The sequence below is a fragment of the Stegostoma tigrinum genome, chromosome 16, assembly GCF_030684315.1.
Source record: "Stegostoma tigrinum isolate sSteTig4 chromosome 16, sSteTig4.hap1, whole genome shotgun sequence".
Classification (NCBI taxonomy): Eukaryota; Metazoa; Chordata; class Chondrichthyes; order Orectolobiformes; family Stegostomatidae; genus Stegostoma; species Stegostoma tigrinum.
In genome coordinates, this window is record NC_081369.1 from 4,002,131 (window position 1) to 4,016,038 (window position 13,908).

Below are 13,908 nucleotides of genomic sequence, written 5' to 3' on the forward strand. Positions count from 1 at the left end.
GCCCGAAACGTCAGGTTTTGTGCTCCTGAGACGCTGCTGGGCCTGCTGTGTTCGTCCAGCCTCACATTTTATTATCATAGAGACGAGTCAAAGTGAATTAAGTTCGCCAATCGTGTTGGTTCCCAAATCTGATGGCCCTCACCAATACTGCATAGATTATCGGAAGGCCAATGCTGTGACCAAATCTGACTCATACCCAATTACAAGGCTGAAAAATTGTGTGGAAGAAGTAAGACAAGCCACTTACATCACAAAGTTGAACTTACTTTGCAGTATTGGCAAGTACCTTTGTTAGAGAAAGCAAAATAAGTTTCTGCTTTTGTAACCTCAAATGTGCTGTATCAATTTAATGTACTGCCCTTTGGAATGATAAATTCAGGAGCCACTTTTCAAACGGTTATAGACAAAGCTGTTGCAGGATTGACTAATTGTGCTGCCTATATAGATGACTTAGTGTTCATCAGCCATTCGTGGAAATGGAGTATTTTCAGAGCTCTTTGACTGATTATGGAAGGCAAAGTTGGGCATAAACTTGGCAAAAACAGAATTCGCGAAGGCAGAAGTGACATTCTTAGGGCACAACATCAGATACGGATGGATGACACTGAGGAACATGAAAACAAAGGCCATCGAGGAATTTCTAAGACCACAATCGAAGAAGCAAGTGCTATGATTTTTAGGATTGAGTGAATCCTATTGGAAATTTGTACCAAACTATAGTAGCGTAGCAGCACCATTGATCGATTTGTTAAAAAAAACACAAAATTTTAGTGGGCAGAACAATGCCAGGAGGCATTTGAAAATTTAAAAGCAGTGTTAACCAGTGCACCAGTTTTTGCCATGCCAAATTTTTTGAAACCCTTCAAAGTCACCATTGACACTAGCGATGTAAGAGTTGGGGCCGTGTTGTTAGAGGAGGATTATGAAATTGAAAAGCCAATCAGTTATTTTTCAAATAAAAACTTAATAGCCACCAGATAAAATATTTGTCCATTGAAAATGTGTTATAGAGTTTGGTAATGTTCTTACAACATTTTAATGTCTACATTGCAAACAATGCATCAGAGATGACTGTATATACCTATCATTATCCTTTGACATTTCTGAAAAGATTTAAGGACAAGAACACCAGATTATTTCATTGGCCTCTCATGTTACAAGCATTTAATTCACAAATTGTACATGTTGTGGGTCATGAAAATATCTCAGATGCCTTATCGCAAGTTTAAGAAAGTGTTTATATACCATAGAAACGGTAGTGTTCAATGTTTTACAAATAAAATTAGTATAAAATATGTAATTCTAGATTAATGACATAGTGGAGTTAAGGTTTAAAAAGAAAAACAGAAGTTATCTTTTCGTAATGAGGGTGTTTTTTTCTTAAGCGGGGAAATATTGCCAAGTTGGGTAGAGTACTTGTGGATTGGAGACAAGAAGTTAGAATGCTTGGGGAGACATACATTGCATGGTCCCTTTAAAAGATCATGTGCTTTTTCTGTGGTTAGAAATTTAAAATGGATGGCTGTGAGCAGACAATGGGGAGGCGATGGTCTAGTGGTATTATTACTGGACTGTTAATCCAGAGACTCAGATAATATTCTGGGGAGCCCGGGTCCAAACACCACCATGGCAGATGGTGGAAACTGAACTGAATAAATATCTGAGATTAAAAATTGCCTAACGATGACCATAAATCCATTGCTGATAGTTGGGAAAAACCCATCTGGTTCATTAATGCCCTTTAGGGAAGAAAACTACTATCCTTACCTGGTCTGGCCTACATATGACTCCAGACCTACAGCAATGTGTTGACTCTTAACTCCACTCTGGCCAATTAGGGATGGGCATTAAATGCTGCCTGGCCAGTGATGCCCTCATCCCAAGAATGAATAAATGGACAAGAAATGAATAAAGCAGTTTGAAAGTTTGCAAGTACACAGACAGCATCTGATTGAGACATTTGTATCAAAAGGCCACATAGTTAGCAGGCTGCTTTATGAAGACAACGAGCTTAGATACCAAAAACCTATTAAATTTAAATTAGATGGTTTTGACAACATATGATCAATCCTATTGTAAGAAATATTGAGGTCATCAAGGGTATAAAAAGAAGGGGGCAGTTGGACAAAGACCCCAGAGCAAACTGCCATCTGCCAGAGCTAATGGCCCTCAGCTCTTAAGACAGAGTCGCTGGGTCTCACAACCTTCCCTCTGTCCTGGGGAAAGCACCATCTAAATAACAACGGTACCGACAGCACAACTAGTAATATTCTTGACAGAAGAATTGATGGAGAAGGCACAGAATATTCCAGAAGACATGCAACCTGGCAGTAATTTTGAGAGACTAGATTTTGTTTAGATAAAAGTGGGGCTTTTATTTATAGGAACAGCATACGGTTAGAAACTTGCTCTATCCAGGAATAGTTAGTCGTTAGATAGGATTGATTCAGTTTGTTAATAGTTTAGCTAATTTGTTCACTGTTAGAGTGAGATAAGTAAATTGCTACTTGTTGATTTTGAAGTGAATGTCAGGGATTTATTTTATTTACCGACTAGAATTTGCTGAAAAGCAGATTACACCATTTTTCACACTCCTTAAACAGATAATGTGGCGAGGGGCTCTTCTTTGGGTGTTTCGGTTTTAGTTCTCAGAGCAGGGTCAACCTCTGCTCTATAACACTTTTATTAACATTATTTATCAATCAACTTCCACCAGCCTTTAAAATAGAGCATTCCAAATTCTGCCAACTCTTACATACGAAAAGAAATTCTCCTCTTCTCTCCAGGAGATCTTTTGTCACTGATTTTAAAAATGTGTCTTCTGAGTATTAATCTATTCCTCACAGAAAATAATGTTTCTCCCAAATAAAAACCTCACATTTTGAATGTTTCTGTTAGCTTGTCTCTTAATCATCTCTGTTCCTAACTCTTCCAACCACTCTTCATTACTAAAGTCCTTAATCCCTGAACATCTTCCTTAAAAATAAACTTTCTCTATAAACCCTCTTGAAGGCCTGTATATCTTTTCTGAAATCCTGTGGCCAGAATTATCCAGCTGAGATCAAATCAATCATTAATAAAGTTCTGCCCTGATCTCTACACTTATATTCTAATCCACAATTTAAAAGCAAAGTAGCCAATGTTCTTTTTGAACCACCTTATCAACTTGCCCTACTACCTTTGAGAATTAGACTATATCAGGCTTATCCAACTTCTTTTGCAGCAGACCCAGGTTTAAATCATTCTCTCATGTCAGTAAACATTAGAAAGACAAGGTCTGGCACAACAGGAACCATGACAGTTTTTTTAAAAAGCTCCAAAGCAAAACATTTGATTATTAATTACTCATTTATATATTTTATCATGTAAGTGAAGAAGCAAAGTTAGACCAAGGCAATCTAGATCCAAGTGCAGATCATCAGTGAAAAGGGTGGGTATTCGGAAAGAGCTAAGTTAGGCTTAAGTAACAGTGACCTTGGTTTACTTCTGACACTACATGCTCCTAGCTGACCTCAGCAAAATTAATAAAGAAGTCGGAGTGGGAAGTGGTTACATTTCAGCCTAGGTTTTCGTCCTTTCCCAGCCTGCTTTCTGAATAGGTTTTCTGGAAGGGAGAGGGCTGTCCAATTCACTCAGACTACCCCCCAACACACATGCATCATCCATCCCCTTTTCAAATCCCTTGTCAAATTCCAAACTCAAACACAACACATCCCCTCCCTCCCACCCACAAACTCTCACTTCTGCAAATACACAGTCTCGCATACAGAGTAGAAATATGTAGAGGGCTTGCAGTCTTGGCTCAAACTTGTCCATTGGAAGCCCATCCTGCAGCCAAAATGCTCTGCGGGCTGATTATACTGACTAATGGCATCCCTCATTTAGGAGGAATCCCACCTTTTGGAGCTGCTGGCCAAAAGATCCACTCAAGTCTGCCTCATCATCAAACACGATCAGAGCTGATCTGGTATTGTCTTCAATTCTACTTTTCCACCTGAACTCCTGACTCCCCTATTTTTCAAGAACCTATCTATCTCATCATTAAATGTATTCAATGATTCAACTGGGGGTAGAGAATTTCAAAAATTAACAACCCTATGATCTCCATTTGAAATGATGTCTTAAATAGTTCCCAACACCCAAGTTTAGGTCATTTATTTAGAAAAAGGTAAGACTAACTGTTTCCCTTCTTATCAAATTCAAAGCACTTATTTTGTCTTCTCTGATCTATGTTCTCCAGATGCTTCAATTTTTTCCCTCCCACTGAAGTGGCTGCAATTGTATTTCAATCTAATTTGACTCCAATGTCTCAATACTTAGAGTACCTGGGGGTCTCTCTTGTGTTTATACCAAGCCCAAATATTGTGTTAATACTTCAATTATTTCTGCCTTCTTTACTCTGGCATGCAATTCTACATGTAATTTTTTGCTAATGCTATCATTCTAGCTTTTATTAATCGTTATGGACCGGACCAAGCTCCCTCAAAACACATCAAGGAGATGGCCTGGACCCTAACTTTTATCTTATTTAGAGGCAAGTGCAAGGCGCTACATTCCAGACGTGATTCAATTGGTTAAACTACTAGACTATAAGCAAAACACACTTGATTCTTACATCACAGTTAAAATACAAACAAAAAAGGATTGGGATAACTTTAACTCTATTGAAATATATAACAAAATAATATATTATTTAACTACTACTCATCAACTGTTCCAGCGTCCCATAAACACTCTCTTGACAAAGACAAATTCAGCAAAACAGATTTTCCTCACTTGGTAGCTCCTTCAGTCCTGGAGAAGGAACACTAAAAGAAGGAATGTAGCAGCAGAGAGAACACTCAAGCTTTTGCAGCAGCAGAGAGACAGCTGTATCTAGCAACTTCAATGCTAAACCCCAACTGCAACAACTGAAGACAAAAACTAAAACTGTGGGTCTGCGTGAGCCTGACTCCATAACTCATGCCTCTATTGTCTAAAATTTTTTAAAAAACCCAAAGCCATTACTCTACTTTAATCATGGAATAGACATCCTCCTTCAAGCGAAACAATGCAGAGCAATTCTGTCTCAAAAGCACATATCATTACATAAATTAGTCAGGGGTATCTCTTTCAGTTGCAAGAAGATTTCAGCTGCTTTTAATACTATTTTATTTTAGTCTGAGAAATCTAGTATCTGTTCTTTTATCCTTTAAAACTTACACTAACTCCATACCCAATCTTAAATTGTCCTGATTCAAAAAATCTCAGACAAGCCCCTAAACATTTGTCACAACTTAATTGAGAGCAATCCTTTTCTGCTTACAGCCGTTTTTTGATTTCCACAATGAAGAGGTGCTGTTGTTTGGTCTTCTTTTGGTACAATGATTGATCAGGTACTTAGATCATTTCTTACATGATTTCCATTAAGTTTCCTTGGGTTTTCTGTGAGAGAGAGGCAGGATGCTGTCTACAGTCTAGATGTATTTTTTCTCCCTTCTACTCTTGGCACTTTTTAATAGTCTGCAGATGAACCAATCAGAGAGCTACTGTTGAGTGGAATTTCCTTAGCTGAAAAGATTTTTGGTGCTGTTCAGTCTCGATTTCCCTTTTTCTGCCAAAAAGCATTATTGTATAGCACAGCTCAACAATATGCAACACTTATATTTCAAGTTGAAATAAACCCTTCTGTTATCTTTTCAGTGAAAGTAGCCTAACTTCCATTTCTGTCTGTAGTCCAAATAAAAACAAGAAAAATGTGTGATCGCTTACAATATGGAACTGCAGCGGTTCAAGCAGGTAATTCACCTCTACATTTTCAACAGCAATTGGGAGTGGACAATAAATGCTGCCTTAAAGTGGTACCCATACATGGTTATGGACCTCATGCTGGAAACTGGGATTAGAATAGTTAAGTGGTTATTTTTGACTGGCATAGACTCAGCAGAATATAGGGCCTTTCCTATGCTGTAGACCTCTATGATTCTGTGACTCTATCCTATGAAAAAACCCAAAAACACGCAAGGACATACCACTTGACAGGAGTGAGAAGATGTCACGCTGGACGGGAACATAGAACAGTGAAAAGCAGTTATGGTACCCACTCAGTTATCAAATGTGAACACCAATCAGTATCATAGTAACCTTTTAAGAAGCAATCAAAATCACATCTCCCGTTTAATCAGATCGCTGCATATTTTTGAAGTGACAGCGCAAATCATCCTACAAACATGGTAGACTTCTCAAGAGCTTTAACATCAGAGGTAAGCTCAAAGCAAGTGAGTGGATAAACACTGGGAATCAATAACAAACTGATTAGCAAGTTAAAAATCAGTGGGCATACATTGGCGCAATGATGCAGAGGTTGGGAAAATTGATCAGTGCCATATTGGAGGAAATCAGAATTTGGGATATTTCTGTTTCTCGTAAATTACTTGGATTAAGAAACATATTAGTCAGGCAGCAGATGCTGGCAAATCAGGATATTGGGAGCATCAAGAAGAGGAGGACAGTATGAGAATGAAAATGTACAGCTCCCTGAGTTGGATTAGATTCCCTACAGTGTGGAAACAGGCCCTTACGGCCCAACAAGTCCACACCACCCTGTGCAGCATCCCACCCAGACCCATCCCCATATAACCCTCACACCCCTGAACACTACGGGCAATTTAGCATGGCCAACCCACCTAGCCTGCACATCTTTGGACTGTAGGAGGAAACCAGAGCACCTGGAGGAAACCCACGCAGAACATAGGGAGAATGTGCAAACTCCGTACACAGTTACCGGAGGCTGGAATCGAACCCAGGTCCCTAGCGTTGTGAGACTGCAGTGCTAACCAGTGGGCCACCATGCAGCCCTAAATATCTTTTTGCAAATTCTTCTCTCAGCTTTCCCAGAGAAAATCAATGTTCCCAGTCATTAAAAGAAACTTGCTTGAAATTATTTTTAGCACTTCCACTTGAAACATTTGAAACAGCGAAAAATGTTTTAAGCACTGAATTAAGGCTGTATTTAACACAGTATGGCATCAAGAAGCCTTAACAATGCTGGAGTCAATCAGTCAGTCATCTCAGCTCCAGAACATCTCGGTGGGGTAATGTCCTGAACTCAACCATCTTCATCTGCTTCAGCAATGACCATCCTTCTATCATAAGTTCAGAAGTGGTGATGTTCACTGATGACTGCACAAGATTTGGACAATATCTGGGTTTGGGCTGATGAATAGCAAGTCACATTTGTGCAGCACAAGTGCCAAGCAATGACCTCACCCAATAAGACAGAATTTAACCATCAACGCTTGACATTCAGTGATATTATCATTGCTAACTACTCCATTATTAACATCCTGAAGGTTACCATTGTCTCGAAACTGAACCGGACTAGCACATATATATATCATGGCTGCAAAAGCAGGTCAAAGGCTACAAATCTTTCAGCAAGTAACTCATTTCCTGACTCCACAAAACCTGTCCACCGTCTTCAAAGCTTAAGTCACGAAGGTGATCAAAAACTGCCCCCTTGCCTGGATGAGTGCAATTCCAACAGCACTCAAAAACTTCAAAGCAGCCCAGTTGATTGGCCTCACATCAACATACATTCAGTCCATCCATGACTCAGCAGAGCAGCAGGATGCACTATTTACAGGGTGCACTGCAGACATTCACAAAGGCTCTCAAGACAGCACTTTCCAAACCTATAACTACTTCCATCAGAAGGACAAAGGCACCAGAAATGTGGGAACACCGCAACCTACAACGGAGTTCCAAAGAACATTTCCAAGTCATATGATTTTAGCCAAATGACCAGCAAGCCACTTGGGGGAGATAATCGTTGAGATGTTTGCTGACTTTGAGTTTTAACTGAACAGGGAGGGAGAGAGAAGAGGTCTGTTATTAGCAGCTCCCAAGCCTGAAGTGCTGAGAAGTTAGTAGGAAATAAAGCCCAGAAACAGCACGCTTTGAGCATGTCAAAGAGGAAGACATCTTGCAATCTTGTCAAAGACATGAAGTCTAGTGAACAACTGTGAAGGAATTAGTGAGATGAAGCTTGATTTAAGGGACTTGGAGAGACATTAGCTGAAGCAAACCACAATCAGGAAGTGAACAGCAAAAAATTACTACAGGCAACTTCAGTATAGCTATGTCAGCTGTGAAAGAAGCTTTAGTATGGAAACAGAGGTGGTTCTTCACTGATGTTTGAGTATTTGCAAAATTATTGCTGGGGGTACAATCTAATACTTTTTTTTAGATATTTGTGAGGGGATTGGTCCAATAGGTCTTGTATAGGGTAATATAGTCTGTGTGTTTCTTTTCTGTGATAAACATATACAATTTCTAGGTCTAACAGAAGTTTTCAAAATCACCGCATGTCTAGTCAGAGTAAATGGGCAGCAATTGTGCACACTTGTAAATGAAAAAACCATGTGACATAGGTTGAAAGTGATTTGCAAAATAAACAACTGTAAGGCAAAAAAACTTTATCACACAGTGAGTGGTTAGATGATGGAATATGTGGTAGAGTATGGTAGAGACATTCAATTAAGACATTCATGAGAGCAATAGATCGTTATTTAATTGGAAAAACATGGCAGGGTAATAGGGAAACTGCAGGAGAGTGGCACGAAGGCAGAAATGCTTAGCTAGTGCAGAAACAACAGGCAGTGTAGCCTCCTTCTAAACCATAACAACTCTCTTGATCCTGTGATTCTGTAATTCCTTTGTAAAAGGTACTTTGTCAGCCTTTTGTAAATATCTTCAATGTCTGACAGTAAACAAAAGGAAAATATAAATTCTATGAACAATCAAGCCAGATTTCACTTTGGGATTTGATTTGTCCAGTAGTGCCATCAGATGAGATCCTAACACACAAGTATTTCCCAAAATATTTGCAAATGATCCATTAGTCTGAGTTGAAGTAACAAAATTAATGATGTGAGAAAATGGGAGAATAGCATGATACATCAAGACTAATTACTCAAAAAGCTCAGCAGAGTTTCTGCGTAAAAGTAAAACATTGAGGATGCCACAAATCTAAAATGTAAACAGAAAAGTGTGAAATACTTACTAAGTAAGAAAACAATTGTGGAGTGTGAAACAGAGTTAGCATTTTAGGTCCTGACCTTTCTTCAGAACACTTTTTAAACTATTTTTCCAGCCTACAGTCCTTAACATCTAAATGGAAGGCCAAGGTCAGAATTTTACAGATGCTGGTGAGTTTGCAGGAATGGGACAGAAGCTGGAGAATTCTTCATCAATCCTTTCATCCACCTACCTACTCACACCCAATCTGCCATACATTTTACTGTATAGCGAGAGCTGGTGAGGCCTCAGGCAACCTATCTGCTCTCATGCCAACTGAAACCCTCTGAAAGGTTTCTTCCTGTCTGGTTGTAATAAAAATATTGTGGGAATCTTCAGGGTAGGGTAGGAGGTTCAGCATGTTTTTCTACATGGACTTTTGTCAAAAAAACCTCAAAAATAGCTATCCCTTTTCCTGAAACGGGATCGTCAACCCCATTGTCTCCTACACTGCCCCACCTTTGCAATCTGGCCCTCACATCACATCACACTTCTCCTCCTTTTGAACTGCCAGGAGTGTCCTGACTTACCTTCAGCCTAAGCTCATGGCACTTTGTTCTGCTGGAGTTGGTGAAATCCTTGCAGTGGCACATCCATCACTATTCAGATATGCTAGCACATGCTCCCTGAGCTAGTACGTTCTCCATAGAACATTTAATTACTGAGGGGCAAGAGTCAGAAGCAGGGGTGTGCTCCCATTGCCTTTTGCAGTGCTGAGGTGAGAAATACTGACACTTAAAAATTTAAGCCCAAAATAACTTTTTGCTAAAGCCCTGGGATATGAAAAATGAAACAGAACTGCAAACCAGGAAGGCTTTGACAAAGGAACAGTCAGCCTTGCTAATAAGAGAAGGTGAGCATGGGTGTACAGCAATGTACGGCCATGAATGTGGATCACAGGATACAGTGGGAGCAATGCTTGGAGGAACACTCAATGTCTTGGACATAACTGATATAATTTCTGGCATAAACTCTGCTTCTTTCTCCACAGATGTTCCCTGAGCTGAAGAATACTTATAGCATTTGGTGTTTCCATTACATCCAAAACCTTTCCCTTCTCAAATGTTACGAGTGGATTCAACTATTCCTTTGTCAGTGTATATCACTTTCCAATTTCTCTAAGCTGAATTCCCCTGCTGTATCAGGTAATTAGTCCAGGTTTATTTGAGTGTAATTAATCTCCCCTGATCATTCACGTCGAAAAATTACAGAATTTTTGACCAGAGCAATAAATATTATTGCTGTTCAACAGCATGACCAACTAGTGGTCAAGAATAAACACCAGCGTCTTCAGTGATCATTAAATTCTTTCCCCAGCCCTGATTCACCACAAAAGAAAATGGGACTACTGTTCTTACTTTTGAGTTTGGAGGGTGAACTTAGTTTCTCTTTTACCAATGTTCCGAACCAGGAGAATCTTCTGAGTATTGTATTTGACAGGACATGTGGAAAAATTGATAAAATCTGGGAAGTCCAAGATAGCACGTGCACCAATAGCTTTGACTGGCACCAAAAACTTCTCCCTCTCTGTGACACAGATCAATTCATGGCTATAGTCCTGAAAAAATAAAAAATCAGTTATGAAATTGGTTACTTCTTCTTCACAAGAATAGCAATTTACATGCAATTTAGTCTTCCTACTTAAAAAGGATTCAGTTGCATAGAAGGAGTGCAGTGGAGATTCACTAGCCCAATACTAGGATGGCAGGACTCTCCTATGGGGAGAGATTGGTTCAACTGGGCCTGTATTTATTAGAGTCTAGAAGTAAGCGAAGGGATCTGATTAAATTGCATAAAATTCAAACAAGAGTGGACACAGCAGACACAAGGAGGATGTTTTTCCAGTTTGGGGAGTCTAGAACAAAGGAACATATTCTCAGGAAATCAGGAAGGCCATTTTAGGTCTGACATGATGAAAACATTTCACCTGAGAAGGTACAGCAAACCTGTGGAAATCTCTACGACAAAAGGCCAAATCACTAAATATATTCAAGGAACAGATAGATGCATTTTTAGATTTTTAAAGGCATCAAGGTGTATGGGAAGAAAATGTGAATATGGCATTGATAACACTAAATGGGTCATACGCCCCACCTAGTCTATTATTCTTTATCTGAGCAACTGAGCTTGAGTTTGAGTTATTGTTGTCACATGTACCAATATACAGGGAAAAGTATTGTTTTGTGTGCTATACAGGCAGATCATACTGTACAAAGAGCATCAGAGTAGCAGAACAGAGTGCAGAATACAGTGTTACAGCTGCAGAGAAGGTGCAGAGAGAGAGTTCAGAATTAACATTTGAGAGGTCTGTTCAAAATTCTAGTAACAACAGGGAAGAAGCTGTTCTTCAGTCTGTTTGTAATTAATTTAATAAACTGTTTCTGGGATGTAGGGTTAGATGGCAACGCCAGCATTTACTGCCAATCTACAATTACCTCAAGAAGGTGGTAGCAAGCCATACCGTAGTGGTGAACATTTTTCTGCTGCACTGAAATAGAGGATCAGCCGTGGTCGTACTGAATGGCAGAGTAAGCTCCAAGATCCAGATGGCCTACTCCTGCTCTGAATTTCTGTTTCTACTCACAGAACAGGCAATTGGATCCAGAGAAGAGGCAGATGTACATTGGGAGGTGGGCAGGGGAAGGGAGGATGAAACAGGGTGAAAAAAAGGTGGCATTATAGGTCAGAGTAGTAAAATGAGGATGGAGAGAGCAGATAAAGTGAAATTACCTCCGCAGGTATAGAGGGGAGAGAGGGAAAGGGCACAATCACTTCTCTTGAACAAGAAGCTGTTATGAGGTCAAGGTACTTTTCCAATTTCCCCAAGATCTGCATTATTGATTAGTACAGGTAACAAAGGGGAAGGTAGACTGGTTGCATTTTCTGACAGGCAGGCCGTCATTTTTGTTTCAGTAAGCCATAGGGGAGGATTAGAGCTTTGCACTAACGTAAAATTGCCTTGCTTCTTGTCAAAGTTTCACTTACTGTTTATTAAAGTGTTCCTTTGCCTTCACAATCATCTTTCTTATTGGAAGTAGTAAGGGACAGAAAGTATCCCTACCCTGTCTGTTTCACTATTTTGAGTCAGTGAGAGACTTTTGCAACATGAAACGGGTCATCTACCCTACCCACTCTCTTACCTTCATCTGTGGAATTGGCTTTAATAATTTGTTATGGGATGTAGGGTTAGCTGGCAATCCCAGCATTTGCTGCCAATCCACAATTGCCTCAAGAAGGTGGTGGCAAGTCACAGTTGAGTAATGAACTTGCTCCCACAGCACTGTTAGGAAGCAAGTTCCATAACTTTGATCCAACAACAAAGGGACCATATAGATTTTCAAGTCAGTAGCTCGGAGGGAAATTTATAGGTAGAGGTATTCCCACGTGTTCCCTTGTTTTTCTGACTGATGTAGGTGTGGTTGGAAAATGCTGTTAGAGACACCTTAACAAATTGCTGCAATGCATTTTGCAATCAGTCATCACTGCAGCCAACATGTGTTGGTGGTACAAGGAGGAAACGTTTCGAGGTAGTGGTAATCAAGGAGGTTATTTAGTTTTGCTGGTGTTGAACTTCTTAATCGATGTTGGAGCTGAACTCATCCAGGCAACCAGAAAATAATTCAACACATTCTTGAATTTTGGACACTGTGAACAGACTTTGCGGAATCAATGGATGAATCACTCACCACAGAACACTCAACTTTCTAACCTGACTTTTTAGCAACAGGATTTGTGTGCGTTAGTGCAATTAAGTTTTTGACAGTAGTGACTTATAGAATGTTGCTGGTGAAGGGTTTGACAATGTTAATGCAATTGAATGTCAAGGCTGCCTGGGTAATTGTTCTTTTCTTGGAGGTAGTCATTACAAAACTTGTGCAACAAGAATGTTACTTGCCATAAACAACTTAAGCCTGAATGTTGTCCAAGTCTTGCTGCATATGAGCGCAGACTGAATCAGTATTCAAAGAATAGTGAACTGGAACTGAACATTGTGCAATAATCAGCAAACATCCTCATTCTGACCCTATAATGGAGATATTGTCATCAATGAAGCTGCTGTCAATAGTTGAGCTGAGGTCACTGCTCTAATCTTGTTTTGAGAATTTTCCCCAATTCCAGTTGACTCCAAATATTAGGGCTACATCACATCAAATGCATTTCTATACTGCCTTAATATTCTCACCTCATGCCTGAAGTTCTGTTTTTTCATCCATATTTGGAGCTAGTGGTCCTGGCAGATCCCAAAGTGACCAATGTTAAGCAGATTATCAGTGAGTAAAAGCTTGAGCTGCTGGATAGCACTACTGATGACACTTCTGTAACTTTATTTGCTGATAATTGTTGGCATTTATTTTGAGAGGACTAGAATATAAAAGCAGGGATGTACTTCTGAGGCTTAATAAGGGTCCGGTCAGACCACATTTAGAATATTGAGTAATTTTAGGCCCCATATCTCAGAAAGGATGTACTGACCCTGGAGCAGGTCCGGAGGAGGTTCACGAGAATGATCCCAGTAAAGCCTTAACATACAAGGAACGTTTGAGGACTCTGGATCAATACTCGTTGGAATTTAGAAGGATAAGTGGATCTAGTTGAAACTAGCAGAATTCTGAAAGGCCTGAATAGAGTGGACTTTGGGAAGATGTTACTATTAGCAGGAAAGACTAGGGCCTGAGGGCATAGCCTTAGAATAAAGGGAAGACCCTTTAGAACAGAGGTGAGGAGAAGCTTCTATAGACAAGAGAGTGGTGAATCTATGGAATTCATGGCCACAGAGAGATAGGAAGGTTCTTGATTGTTCAGGTCAAAGGGAGAAGGTGGGAGAGTGGGGTTGAGAAACTTATCAGCCAT

At 39.8% G+C, this 13,908-nt stretch overlaps 1 protein-coding gene across 1 annotated transcript in view; it reads right to left on the bottom strand.

Moving 5' to 3' along the window:
- hydin (HYDIN axonemal central pair apparatus protein) overlaps positions 1–13,908 on the bottom strand; it is a 654,146-nt gene that overhangs the window by 590,237 nt on the left and 50,001 nt on the right. The window contains exon 6 of the mRNA XM_059651568.1: positions 10,416–10,615. Coding sequence (XP_059507551.1) covers positions 10,416–10,615 — 200 coding nt within the window. The remainder of the gene's footprint in view (positions 1–10,415; positions 10,616–13,908) is intronic.